Here is a 14,863-nt window from a genome sequence, read left to right as displayed (position 1 = left end):
ATTTTGATCTTGACTGGCATGGACGCCTTCCAAAGTGGAAGGGTTCAGAGAAAGGGGCACCCGACGGCAAAAGAGATGGTACGCAGGCCGGCCAAGAAGATCCCCGAGGGGGTAAAGTACCAAGAAACGGTGTCTAGATAGTCCGCAAGCACTGACGGAGGGTTGCCAGCAAGTCGGCCCACTCCGCGGCCTCCTCGGGCCCAAATGTCTGTCAAAACAAAATGTTCTAATGGCCATCATGGGCAGTCGTGGAAACCAAAACTAACGGATCAGAGCAGATAACATACACGTTTATGAGCTCTACACAACGGGGATAATGTATGTACTCCTATGGTGACCAATAAAGATGCAAATTTAGAACCTTTTGGGTACCCACCGACCTTACTTAGTGTAACCAAATGAACTGAAGTTTCAAAAATGAAGTGAATCTGATAATTTAGTTCATTTAGTTAAATTAAAGAGGGTCAAAGGGGGGGTACCCTCAAGGTTTCAAATTTGCATGCCTAGTGACCAGACTTATGCGGACCCTACTTTGTGTGCCCGCAGTTGCTGCTATCGTGACTTGACAGGTATACAAATCACGGGTTACATACTTCTCCGTTCCAATGTCCCATCACCAAATCAATATGTACAATATACATCTCTAGACATTATAATAACTCTGATCTTATCAGATTAATTAAGATAACATTACAAAGTAGTTCATGAAGAGCATGGGGCATGTGAAGACATTATTGGAATTAGCTGGCTGAATGTGATCTTTACCCAGAAAGATCCATAACCACACACGAAAGCTTGCTTATATAATTATTCGTATATACACGAAATGCCACTTGCTAGTGACATGGCATGTGGGCATTATGTGATGATAGATCAGTTTCTGGCATCTACGTAGAGTTGTGTTGCGCTTTGTCAACCAGAGAAGGACCTCGCGGCCTAACTTTGACCATCCTACATGCATTTCATGCAATACAGACCACTATAAATAGGCAGCTAAGCAAGCTACTGAGCTATCCTACACTGAGTTTAGCTAGATCAATTTGTGAGCTTAGCATATCGGCCATGGCTTCCAGGACATGGCATTTCTTGCTCGCCCTCTCCCTCCTCTCCTCCGCCGCATATGGGCAGCTCTCGCCGTCCTTCTACGCCACGAGCTGCCCCCTGCTGGAGCTCACCGTGCGCGCCACCATGATCGCCGCGCTCCTCGCCGAGCGCCGAATGGGCGCCTCCCTCCTCAGGCTCCACTTCCATGACTGCTTTGTTCAAGTAACTATATGTAGATCGATTTAGCTATCTAGGGAGCGAGCGTAGTTAGATTACGATTGATGGGTTCCTTTTTCACGGACAAGGTCAGGGTTAATGGTGGATTTTTTGTCAGGGCTGTGACGGATCCATTCTTCTGGATGATGTGGGCAGCTTCGTCGGCGAGAAGACGGCCTTCCCGAACGTGAACTCCGTGCGCGGCTACGAGGTGATCGACCGGATCAAGGCCACCGTGGAGCTTGTCTGCCCCGGCGTCGTCTCCTGCGCCGACATCGTCGCCCTTGCCGCACGCGACGGCACGTTTCTGGTACATACAACAATGGACACTGCACGTGCATGCATAGCGTCAAAATGCTAGTGGCTGAATATTTAATTAATGCTGACAACACTTGGACCGGTCGTTCCTGCAGCTAGGCGGGCCGAGCTGGGCGGTGCCGCTGGGCCGGCGGGACTCGACGACGGCGAGCCTGGCGGAGGCGAACGCCGACCTCCCAGGGCCGACGCTGAACCTCGACCAGCTCATCCGCGCGTTCGACAAGAAGCAGCTGACCCCGCGCGACCTCACGGCGCTCTCCGGCGCGCACACCATCGGCTTCTCGCAGTGCCAGTTCTTCCGCGACCACATCTACAACGGCACCAACATCGACCCGGCCTTCGCGGCGCTGCGCCGGCAGACATGCCCCGCCGCGGCCCCTGCCGGCGACGCCAACCTGGCGCCGTTCGATGCGCAGACCCAGCTCGTCTTCGACAACGCCTACTACCGCAACCTGGTCGCCCAGCGCGGCCTGCTACACTCGGACCAGGAGCTCTTCAACGGCGGCTCCCAGGACGCGCTGGTGCGCCAGTACGGCTCCAACCCGGCGCTCTTCGCCGCCGACTTCGTGACCGCCATGATCAAGATGGGCAACATCGCCCCCCTCACAGGGGCCAGCGGCCAGATCAGGCGCAACTGCAGGGTCGTCAACAGTTGATCAATCGTCGAAATGATCAATTGATTATGCTACGTGGTGACGGAGATGTCTCAAGTTTGGTTGGCTACGAAGGTAACCAACCAGCATGCATGCATGGCAGAATAAGAGCCGTTTGTTCAGGTTTAGATGATTGTTGCCTTTGTCCGTGATTCATCAGTACTAATATGATGGCAAATTGGCAATTCTCGAATGTGCATTTGAGACAAAACTGACAGAAAAGAAGAATACTGGTCATATGAAGTGCGTTTCTCTAGCAAATGTAGTAACTTGTTTCTTTAGGATATACTCGGTAAAGAGCTATAAGAGCGTTTAGAGCATCTACAGCCAGGCGCCTCAAACCGGCCTCAAACGCTCAGGCGGTCCGTCCGGTCACTGACCGGTCACGATTTTTCGATCCAGATGCCCCCCTCAAACGGGACTCAAACGCCAGGCTGACCAGTACCTCTCATATCTAACTTAAATACTGACAGAAAAGAAGAATACTGGTCATATGAAGTGCGTTTCTCTAGCAAATGTAGTAACTTGTTTCTTTAGGATATACTCGGTAAAGAGCTATAAGAGCGTTTAGAGCATCTACAGCCAGGCGCCTCAAACCGGCCTCAAACGCTCAGGCGGTCCGTCCGGTCACTGACCGGTCACGATTTTTCGATCCAGATGCCCCCCTCAAACGGGACTCAAACGCCAGGCTGACCAGTACCTCTCATATCTAACTTAAATATGAGGCGGATATGGGGGTGCTCAGATGCGTTCGCCACGTCGGACTGACGACGGGGTCCCACGTGAAAACGCCAGGAAACCCGACGGTCCGAAACTCGTCTCCTCCATCGGACCGGTGCCGCCGCATGGCGCTGCTCTGGCGGGTCACGTAGTGTCTAGCCCAGCTATTTACGTCGACTGACGGCAGCAAAACCCTACCTTCCACATTTTCCTCTGCATGTCCGCCATCGCCGCCACTTTCCAGAATAAGAGCCGTCTGGTTCAGGTTTAGATGATTGTTGCCTTTGTCTGTGCTTCATTGTCATGTAAGTTGCCGGTCTCTGCACTACTATCATGGAGATCAGGCAACTCTCAAATGTGTATTTGCGACAAAACCGAGAAAAAAAAACAATACTGGTTATATGAAGTGTATTTCTGTAGCAAATGTAGTAACTTGTTTTTCTTAGGATACACTATATAATAACTTATTGCGTTACCTTGTCGTGGTCTGGGCAAAAATATTGAGAATTTCACCTAGATCACCATGTGTAGAACGGGGTCATACATAAAGTCTAGCGCAAACAAACACTACTAGGAGAAACCTTATAGGTAGAATCTTAATAGTAGTGTGGGGTAATATGGAGTAACATTGTGCGAATCTTAGCCTCAAACCAGACGACCACTCCCCTCCTCTGGCGCCCCCACGGGCGGCAGAGGAGGAACCCTACCCGCCGGCGCCTCTCCACTTCCCCTCCCCTCTCCCCCCTCCTGCCGCAGCCATAGGGCGCGCCCGGGCGAAGCCCGGCCGGCGCCGGCGCCGGCGGGGATTCTAACCCCATTGCGCGGCTGGGGCTGGCGTGGGCCGGCGCGGTCGGACCAGGGCGCTGCGGAGCGCGGGACGCGGCGGCGGCTCTGCGGGTGGCACGGGGCTCTCCGGCGGGCGCGGTGGGATGCGACGAGGCGGGCAGTGCCCGGGGTCTGGATGCGGTGCCTCGGCCGGATCTGGCCCTGTGGCGGCGAGGGCCGCGGGCGGCGCTGTCGGCGGGCGGCCACCTCTGCCGGGTCCTTCCTTCCTGGTGGAGGTGGGAGATGGTGGTGCATGTTGGTGGTCGGGGACGGCGGCTGCGACTTTGGCGACGGCTCGGCCAGATCTGGCTACTCAGCGGTGCGGGCCTCGGAAGGCTTGGGCTGCGGGCGCCCGCCTCGACCGGGGCCATGTCGGCTGGTTGGGGTGGCAGCGCAGTAGCGGCGGTTCGGCCCCCCTCTCCTGATGCTTGGGGTGCTTGGATCTGCGGTTGGAGGTGCGGCTGGAGGGTGGAGCACGGTGGCTCGACACTCCTCGTCTTTGGCTGGCCACGGTGGTAGGGGTGCTCCGGGGGTTGGCAGGGGTGCCTCCGGGTTTTTGCTGTTGCCAGGGGTGGCGAAGGCGGCCTGGCGCCGGTTCGAGAAATGGCGAGGTGGCTGCGGTGTGCCAGGCAGCCGCCGGTGGCTTTCCTCTGTCCGGTTCGGCCGGCTGGGTCCCATTCTCTCCCAAAGGGCCTGCCTTTCTGACAGCAGCGTCCGGTGGTCCGTGTGGAGGGAGGTGTGGTGGTCTTGGATGCCAGGGCAGCGGCTCTGGTGGTGGAAGCCCGGTGCTCACGGGCGGAGGCCGTGGCTCAGGTGCTGCCCGGTGCCATGGTCGTGTGGGCTGCGTGGTGGCCGGAGGATGACGATCGGTGGTGGTGGTGCGGCCTCTGTACCTATGCCAGGGGCAGTGAGCGTGGAGCGGGGTGAAAACCTGCTCTGTCTTTGGGCAGTCCGGCGGCAGCGAGTTCGTCCCCTTCTTGAAGGCGTCGTCGCGGTCCTCATTGCCCGTCGTGTTGCTCCAGGGGAAACCCTGACCCTCGGTTCGGGCGGTGCCGGCACTTTGGTGTCGTAACCTTTCTAAAGGCACCGCCTTGGAGCTCACGGTCCATCGTCTGCAGTTTCATCTCTTCGCGGTGGCATGTCCACGGTTGAGGATCCCGGAAGCTCTTGTACTGGTCGGGTGTGGTGTTGCTACGTCTAGCGCCTATGTATCATGCCTTGTGTGTGTGTGCGTGAGTTGGGGTGGCGTGTGTTTGTATCAGATTGTGGTTGGTTGGTGTTTTATATAGAAAACGGGTCAAAAGCTTTTTTCGGTAACATTGTGCATGACTTTGATAATATATAATGAAGTTGTAAATGTATAATCTTATTTCACTACATTGTAATAAATAATTGTTGCCATCTACGTATCATTCTATATCGGTGGACATATCGGGTTAGATATGGGCCATGCCGGTCGATATTTTGGTCCATATAAGATGATATGTTTGAAAATAATATTTACAAAATGACATGTTATGTTTATATCGATAGAATCTGAAAAGTGATATATCGGCCTAGATTTAAAAGCTTGGTAAGAAGTGATTGACAACGACAATGTATGTTTAGTACTTTGTGTACGACGAACATTGAATTTGTGTACGATGAAACTTTGCGATGTATAATTGTTGTATAAATACTGCATAAATACACACAAGAAAAAAACGTGTGGTGGCACCTGTTCTAGCCAGAACATATATAAAAGACAAGTCGACATAAATAATTAATCCTCTACTAAAATAATCTACTATAGTGTGTGTGTCGTGGGTGTGTGTAAGAGTTAATCTCACAAGTGAAGAATGGGACGACAAAATAGATTCTTTCAGATTATTAGCCACCCAAAACGGGCAAAGTAGAAAAAAGAAACATCCCAAAATTAGACGAACTGGTTTGGATAAACGTGCCGATGGGCCGGCCCGGCTCCTTGCTATGTCGTGCACGGCCCTGGGGTATTGGGTGCCCTAGCTGACCGTCCGTTTCTCACTCACTACACTGCAAATCTGCAAGGCTTTGCAAGCTTCAATGGAGTTGGGAACCTCCGAGCCAGACCAAGGCGGCGGAGCGGACTACCTCAGCGCCCTCCCTGACGACCTTCTGCTCCTGGTCCTCGCCCGCCTCGGTTCTGCAAGGTTCTGCATTCATGATTTTTGCATGCTCTTAGATGCAACAAGAATACAAAGTCAAGTTGTCATTGATTTTCATGTTGCTCGAAATCTCTATAGCTGTTGCAATGTGTCGTTTACATGCCAATTATAAGGTTTGTTTGTACAAATATCCAGTTATCACGTTAATATGTTACTCCCTCTGTCCCATAATATAAGATGTTATTACATCCAATATACTCACGTATTGGATGTAATAACATGTTATATTATGAGACAAAAGGAGTAATAGTTATTAGTACTAATACACAGTGGCATGCTTTCAATGCGTGTTAGAGAAAAAACATATGATATATTACTACTGAATTTTTATGCACATTCCCTTGTATTTTTATAAAACTGAAGGTGAATGACTGATGGGGTTAAAATATTCAAAAAAACTTTATGTAGGTTTCTTTCCTTAGTTGCGATTTTGCTTGATGCAATCTTCTATACTTTATGTACCCTTTCTTTTTTGCATCTATACTCATTAACCAAAGAAAAAAATTATTAGCTGAAGTTAGTTGTCTACCTCAATTTCGTTGGTCTTTAGGTTTGGCCGCCCAAAACTACTCTGCTATTTTTGTCTCTGATGTCAGCATATATTGCGATTTATTTGCTAGTTACAACGATCTTCTACATGTAACTGCATGACTATATTTGCACGTTGTGATAATAACCGGAGCTGGTTTGAATTTGCCTCCACTGCAGGATTAATGCATCACAGCCAAAATTGCCTGCAGGCATGATTTTCATCCTTACACGGACAAGTTCATCCCTCCCCACGCCGGATATCTCTATATATTAGTTGGTTTCAGGATTTTGCTTGGTTTCTTCAACCCGTAAAATGAGGTGTTGTTTTGGCAGTGCGCCTGCTGCTGTAGGCTCAGACTGTTGCACCCTTAGACATATTTTAGTTGTCCAAGTTATTCTGCGCAGCCAATATATGCCAGTCTTGGGCTGCAAGTGAGTCTGCTAGCCCTATGATTTCTATTGCTTTTCGTGGTCATTTTGTTTTGATGCCCTTGTTCTTCGCCACAAGTATATCAAGCAGCAGAGAATGTGCACTTCCTAGCTCTTTATTTTGATTAAAAAAACTCTTTATTTTGATGCTTACTAGTGATCAGCCCACCGTATTCGTGTGTGAATTATGGTGTGTTTCCTCTCTTCTCTGAACTGATGAACAAATATGCATCTGTGTATTCATTCTATCTATTCCCTGTGTCACCTTGCAACGTCACTATTGACCAGCTGAGAGAGTTTGTTCACAACTTTTGCTTAGTAAAGTCAAGCCAGAGATTCTACTGTATTGAACAAGTCAGATCCTACACCTTCTGTGTTTGCTGATGTATGTGCTCCAAGTAATGTACTGATGTAGTGTATGTAACAGCAAGACACGAGAGAATGTTCAGATTGTCTTGGCACCAAGACATCAAGGAATATGTCTTGTTTCGACATTTCCCTCTTGTATGGCCCTCTGAATTTCCAAGAGAAATCCAGCACTCAGGATGGCAAATCTTTACAGAGCCATTCTTAAACTAGTATATCCTTCTCTGTATATTTAGGGAGATTAAGGCAACTGAATATGTGCAAACAGTAGGCCTGCTTCTAACTGCTGTTGATGTGAAACTCGAAGCAGAACAGTTTGATGTTCGGAAACTGGAAGCTGGCACAGTTCGGTCTCTCAAGAGCTCAAGTACCAGAATCAGTTTCTCCTGCAGATCATTAGACTGAGTACCCCATTGTACGCACGCTTGCACGTATACAAGATTAAGGTACCTGGAGCAAAGTTCGCACTTGCACGAATGAATGGGATGGAAGATTACTGCCGGCAGGTTAATCCCCAATAGCATTTAATTAATATTCCATCCGTCTGGAAATACTTGTCATCAAAATAAATAAAAGAGGATGTATCTAGACGTATATTGGTTCTACATACATTCATTTTTATCCTTTTTGATGACAAATATTTTTGGACGGAGGAAGTAGTATATATAAATAGGTGGATCAGTTTGGAGGATAAAACATGGGGATGTAGCTTAAATGGTAGAGCGCTTATATATGCTAATAAGAGGCAGGGGGTTGATACCTCCCATCTTCAATTCAATTTCTTTTTTTCTGAAAATAATTTAACTATTTTCATCCTTACGTGGACATGATTTTAGCGACAATTCCCCGTAGACATGATTTTCATCCTTACATGGACAAAATCATCCTTCCCCATGCCGGACATCTCTATATATTAGCTGGTTTCAGAAATTGCCTCGCTTAACAAAAGAAAGGTACTCACTGAAGCAATACCGACACCTCCCAGTGTTTTCCCTGTGGGATTCAAAGAGCAATGCTAGACGTACGGGCATTTTACAGGGGGTTTACAGGGCTGAGGGGTTGATTGGCAGAGATTAAACTAGGAGGGCGGGCCCACCACTGAAAATCAGGGGGGGGGGGGGCAATTAGATGAGGCCACGTCGTCTGCCTGTAAAGGTTTGTATGAAGATCGTGTACGTGTAGTATTATTGGGATTCAAATGGGTTTTTTTCTCCGAAAACGGAACGAGAACAATGAGGTGATGAGATATAAAGCAAGGCTCGTAGCACAATGTTTCACGCAGAAACCCGACATTGATTTCACTAAAACATATTCTCCAGTAATGAGTGGTACCACTTTCCGATATCGTATATCCTTGCCAGTGCAAAATCGTCTATCTATGCAGTTGATGGACGTCGTGACCGCATATCTTTACGGGTCACTAGATTCGGACATATATATGAAGGTTCCTGGCGAAATCTCTGTCCCGAATAAAAGTGCAAAACGCAACATGTATTGTGTAAAGCTGAATAAGTCATTGTATGGCTTAAGGCAGTCGGGAAGGATGTGGACAACCGACTCAGTGAGTTCCTTCTTCAGAAAGGTTACTCCAATAGTAGTGATTGCCCATGTGTGTTCATCAAGAAGTCCTATACATGATTTTGCATCATTTTTGTGTACGTTAATGATCTCAACATCATTGGCAACACACCAAACATTGATGAAGCACGCAATCACCTAAAGATGAAATTTGAGATGAAGGATTTGGGTAAAACTAAATTTTGCTTAGGTATTCAACTTGAGCACCTTTCCTCGGGTATCATGGTACACCAAGCTACCTATATCCAGAAAATATTGGAGAAATTCAACATGGACAAATCCTTCCCATCTAAAACTCCCATGATGGTTCATTCTCTAGACGTAGAGAAAGATCCATTCGGGCCAAGGGATGATGGAGAAGAGGTGTCGGGACCTGAAGTTCCATACCTCAGTGCCGTTGGAGCACTTATGTATCCTGCAAAATGCACGAGGCCTGATATTGCATTTTTAGTGAATCTACTTGCTAGACACAACATAACTCCCACCAAACGTCATTGGACTAGAGTGAAGAATATCTTTCGATATCTTCAAGGCACAAAGGGCCTATTTTTCCAGTTCCACAGAAGTCAGGAGTTTGATATGATTGGATACACAGATGCAGGCTATTTATCTGATCCCATAATGCCAGATCACAGACCGGCTTTGTGTTCCTACATGGTGGCCCTGAAATATCATGGACGTCTTCAAAATAGACCCTGGTGGCAAAATCTACCAATCGTTCTAAAATAATTTTTTTATTTGAAGCAACATGTGAATGTGTATGGCTTCTCAAAATGATAAACCACATACAACAGTCATGTGGAATTGGTTCGATAGAATCACCTACCATTATCTATGAAGATAATGTGGCATGTGTTGCACAAATGCGAACTGGATACATCAGGAGTAATATCACTAAGCATATTTCTCCTAAGTGGTTTTTCTTCATGATCTTCAGCAAAGCGGGGAACTAAACATCTTGCAAGTTAAAATCATGCAAAAATCTTGCTGATTTGTTTATCAAGTCTCTATCAAATTCTACATTCCAGAAATATATTCATGGAATTGGTATGCGACGATTTCGGGACTTGCAAGTATCAGAGGGAGTCTCTTCTTGAGATATCCTAGCTCAAACATCACATTACACTGTTTCTCTTTGTGAGTTTATGTTTCAAATTCTCATCAAAAAAAAAAAATTATGAGGAACTTTTGGACAAGAATCATTTGGGATAATAGAGCTACCAGGGCAATCCCAAGATGATTTTACGTGATCAAGCATAGATTAAGGAGAATGTTAAGATTAATTGTTATTAGGGATGCCCAATTGTCAGGCTCACTGCACTGCAGCCATCCGAGGCAGGAGTTTGCTCACTTCAATGGAGTTGGGTACGAGCCGCCGCCCGCGTTCCTCCAAGCCAGGCCCTGCCGGCGGAGCGGACTACCTCAGCGCCCTCCCGGACGATCTTCTCCTCCTGGTCCTCGCCCGCCTCGGATGTGCCGCCACCGCCGCACGCGCCGGCCTCCTTTCCCGCCAGTGGCGGGGTCTCTGGGCCCACCTCCGCGACCTCGCCTTCCGGGGCATCGCCTTCCCGCCGCTCCAGGCCGCGCTCGGCCGCGTAGCCCGCCCCCCTCCGACGGTCTCCCTCCTCGAGATCCGCATCTCCGAAGAACACCTGCCCATCTCCGGCGCCGGCGCCGTCATATCGGTGCTGTGCGCCGCCGCACGGCTCGCGCCGGAGAAGCTCGTCTTGGCCCTCCCGTGGGACCCAGATCCGACTTCCACAGAGGTCGACCTGCCGTGCTTGTTGGAAATATGAGCAAATTACTATGAGATTTAATCCGAATAAACAGAAGATAAATCATGACCACAACAGCAGAGATTAAACTAATCATGTGAACTAGCATAGCAGATGAACATATCACATCTAGGGCACATACTAGAAGCATGAATTCTACCACGATCTCGAACAAGAAGGGTAGAATCACATACGGTGCAGCGGGTGGAGCACCGCCGGCATTGACGTTGTCGCCCATGTCGTCGAGGACGAGGTTGCCGAGGTCGGGGAAGAAGTCGTCGTTCGCGAAGTCGTCGCTGCCAGCAGTCGCGCGAGTGCGCTCCCCAAAAACCTGATCGCCCCTCTCCCGTACAGGATCACGAGAGGCGGGGTTCCGAAGGCCTGCTGTCCCTTCTCGCGGTGCACGCCGGAAGGAGGGATGGAGAAGACTTGCTTGGCGGCGCAATGATCTGGAACGGTGGTGAGAAATCATACGAAGCGGCGGCGGCTAGGGTAGACGTCTGTCTGACTATATAGTGCGGGCCGGGTAGGTCGTGGGAGTAAACCCCACGTCCGAGTCGTCACGATCCAAAAGAATCGGAAACGATTCAGTAATTAACGCATCCGTTAATTATTAATTAATGACTCATTAATTTTCCCATGCAGCAAAAATATAGACAACGTGCATAGCTCTGTCCTCGGCTCAATCCCGCAACCCGCGACACGTCGTGGCGTGGCGAGGCGAGGCGAGGCGAGGCGTGGCGAGGCGAGCGAGGAGGAGGAGCGCGCGTGTAGGTCTCCTCTTCTCATGCTCATACAAGTAGTAGAAGAGCTCACCTTATAAAGAGGTGCAACTCTCTCTCAACTTCCGGGGTGGGACTAAATTTTAGCCTCACTCACTTCACTCACATGTGTGCATGAATGGGCCAAGAGAATTTCAGAATTTTAGTAGGCTTTGGGCCAACGGCCTACTAGCAAAATTCTAACAATCCCCCACAAAGTCTCATTGGCACATCTCATCATTTAGTTCAAAAACTTTGTTTTATATATCGGTGCTTAGTGAAGACTGTGAAGTTGAACTTCCACTTAGAAATTTATGCTACACTAGATCACAACTTGAATAGTGGACTATGCCTTGAACTACAAGTTTTCCGTGAAACTAGTTTCACACAAATTCTTGACCGATACTGGACTGCCGCAAGGCTTCCCCGCGGGTGGAGCGTATACGTCATACTCCAGGGCCTTTCATGAATTTATTAGAGAACACTCAATTCTCACAGACTGCGACGTTAACAGTCAAATTGATATAGGTGTGTTCCTCAGAAGATGTTCTGCAGGACAACATCTCTGCTTACCCGAATAAGCCACTTGGAACACATTAAGATAAGTATCAACCTGCCATGCAGATCAGGAGAATATTGCATCTTCACGGAGTGGGATAATTAATATAGGGATACTCTCCTCCCAGCTGACCAACAGATTGTCTCCCACTTCTACTTCACGGGATCTCCGATCACATAGAGTGGGTTACCACTATGGACAACTCATGCGGTGGGTCTCAAACCCATCTCCATCGATGCATTATCTATCACATTACGTGATAGACCCTTTGTGAAGGGATCTGCCAAGTTTTTCGACGTTTGGATACAATCCAACGTAATAACTCCGGAGTTCCTCAGTTTTCTGACAGATTTTAGTCTCCTCTTCACATGCCTTGAGGACTTCATATTGTCCTTAGAACTGTTTATCTTGACGATCACAGTTTGATTATCACAGTTCATCAGGATAGGGGGTATTGGTTTTTCAACCATAGGTAAGTCCATCAAGATTTCACGAAGCCACTCTGCTTCAACAGTGGCAGTGTCTAATGCTGTGAGTTCTGCTTCCATAGTTGACCTTGTTAAGATGGTCTGCTTGCAAGACTTCCAGGAAACAGCGCCACCACCAAGTGTAAAAACATAACCACTTGTGGCCTTAATCTCATCAGCATCAGATATCCAGTTTGAGTCACTATAACCCTCCAATACCCTTGGATACCCGGTGTAGTGAATCCCATAGCTCGCGGTGCCTTTCAAATAGCGCGTAACTCTCTCAAGCGCATGCCAATGATCATCTCCCGGTTTTGACACAAACCGACTCGGCTTGCTCACAGCAAAAGAGATGTCAGGCCTCGTGGCACTCGCCAAATACATAAGCGAGCCAATAATCTGAGAATACCTCAATTGATCTCTAGCAATCCGTCGATTCTGTCGAAGCAACACACTATCATCATATGGAGTTGGAGAAGGCGTGCAGTCGCTATACCCAAAACGACTCAAGACCTTTTCCACATAATGAGACTGAAGCAGTGTGATCCCACCATTCTCATCTCTCAACAGCTTGATGTTTAAGATAACATCAGCTACTCCTAGATCCTTCATCTCAAAACAGCGAGATAAGAAATCCTTAACCTCCTTGATTAAATCAAGTTTGGTTCCAAAGATCAATATGTCGCCGACATACAGACAAAGAATAACTCCTTCGCCCCCACCATAGCGACAGTACACGCACTTGTCACCATCGTTTACTACAAAGCCGGCAACAGTTAATGTTCTTTCGAACTTCTCATGCCACTCCTTAGGAGCTTGTTTAAGGCCATATAAAGACTTAAATAACTTGCACACCTTTTTTCCTGACCAGGTACTACAAAACCATCAGGCTGATCCATGTAAATTTCCTCCTTCAACTCTCCATTGAGGAAAGCCGTCTTAACGTCCATTTGATGAACGAGAAGACCATGTGAGGCAGCCAGTGATAGTAGCACCCGAATTGTGGCCAGTCTAGCCACGGGTGAGTAAGTATCAAAGAAGTCTTCACCTTCTTTCTGGGTATAACCCTTGGCCACAAGCTGTGCCTTGTACTTTTCAATCGTACCATCAGGTCTAAGCTTGTTCTTGAACACCCACTTACATCATACAGGTTTGCACCCATATGGACGGTCAGTGATCTCCCAGGTACCGTTAGCTAAGATGGAATCCATCTCGCTACGTACAGCTTCCTTCCAGTAGTCAGCATCAGGAGATGCATAGGCTTCTGAAATAGTCCTGGGTGTGTCATCCACGAGGTACATAATGAAATCATCACCAAAAGACTTTGCAGTCCTCTGTCTCTTACTCCTCACAGGAGTTCCATTGTTACCCTCAACAGGATTCTCAACGTGTTCCATCGCAATGGTGGGTTCAGGAATTACAGTGAATTCCTCACTAGATGGAGTAGGTATCTCCTGATTTGATGAACTTGACATATCCTTCATAGGAAATAAGTCCTCAAAGAAAGTTGCATCATTTGATTCCATAATCGTACCAACATGCATGTCGGATACCTCGGATTTTATTATCAAAAATCTATAGCCGATGCTATGAAAAGCATAGCCCAGAAGAACACAATCCATGGTTTTTGGTCCAAGCTTGCGCTTCTTGGGAATTGGTAGATTGACTTTCGCCAAACAACCCCAAGTACGTAGGTAAGAGAGTTTCAACCTTTTCCTTTCCCATTCCTCAAATGGAGTCATGGTCTTATGCTTTGTGGGAACTCGGTTTAGGACATGACACACAGTTATTAGCGCCTCCCCCCACCATTCCTTGGATAGACCCGACGTGTCTAACATGGTGTTAACCATATCAGTTAGAGTTCGGTTCATTCTTTCGGCTACCCCATTTGACTGGGGTGAGTAGGGAGGCGTCCTCTCATGGATTATACCATGTTCCGCACAAAACAAATCAAATTCATTGGAAAATACTCTCCACCACGATCGGACCTAAGCCATTTAATTTTTCGATCAAGTTGGTTCTCTGCCTCAGCTTTATAGTTTTTAAAGAAAGTCAAAGCCTCATCTTTTGATTTCAGAAGATACACATAACAATATCTAGTGGAGTCATCAATCAACGTCATGAAGTATCTCTTTCCACCTTTTGTCAACACGCCATTCATCTCGCAAAGATCAGAATGTATAAGCTCTAGTGGCGCCAAGTCTCTTGCCTCTGCAGTCTTATGTGACTTGCGAGGTTGCTTAGCTTGCACACATACTTGGCACTTGGAGCCTTTGACAGTAAGATTTTCGGAATTAAATTCATATTGGCTAACCGCGTCATGCAACCAAAGTTAATATGACAGAGTCGTGAATGCCAAATATCAGACTCATTATTGTGGCAAACATTATTAATAACTTTAGTGCAAATATCTGACAAAGATAGGCGGAACAAGCCTC

General features: G+C 47.7%; 1 protein-coding gene across 1 annotated transcript; it reads left to right on the top strand.

Moving 5' to 3' along the window:
- The first annotated feature begins 1,013 nt into the window (after nt 1-1,013).
- LOC123154588 (peroxidase 70) lies at nt 1,014-2,416 on the top strand. The gene is made up of 3 exons (XM_044573278.1): nt 1,014-1,266; nt 1,379-1,570; nt 1,674-2,416. Exons 1-3 carry the CDS (start codon nt 1,063-1,065, stop codon nt 2,232-2,234), a joined length of 957 nt encoding a protein of 318 aa, XP_044429213.1. The 5' UTR covers nt 1,014-1,062; the 3' UTR covers nt 2,235-2,416.
- The last annotated feature ends 12,447 nt before the right edge of the window (nt 2,417-14,863 follow it).

The sequence above is a fragment of the Triticum aestivum genome, chromosome 7A (genome assembly GCF_018294505.1).
Source record: "Triticum aestivum cultivar Chinese Spring chromosome 7A, IWGSC CS RefSeq v2.1, whole genome shotgun sequence".
Lineage (NCBI taxonomy): Eukaryota > Viridiplantae > Streptophyta > Magnoliopsida > Poales > Poaceae > Triticum > Triticum aestivum.
Note: the sequence above shows the minus strand (reverse complement) of the source record. Positions and strands in the feature narration are given on the sequence as shown.

Bases quoted from the DNA above. Each gene is read 5' to 3' on its own strand.
- LOC123154588 (XM_044573278.1), top strand. From the start codon at position 1,063: ATGGCTTCCAGGACATGGCATTTCTTGCTCGCCCTCTCCCTCCTCTCC. The intron at 1,267-1,378 runs GTAACTATATGT...ATTTTTTGTCAG, and splicing joins TCCATGACTGCTTTGTTCAA to GGCTGTGACGGATCCATTCT. The intron at 1,571-1,673 runs GTACATACAACA...TCGTTCCTGCAG, and splicing joins CACGCGACGGCACGTTTCTG to CTAGGCGGGCCGAGCTGGGC.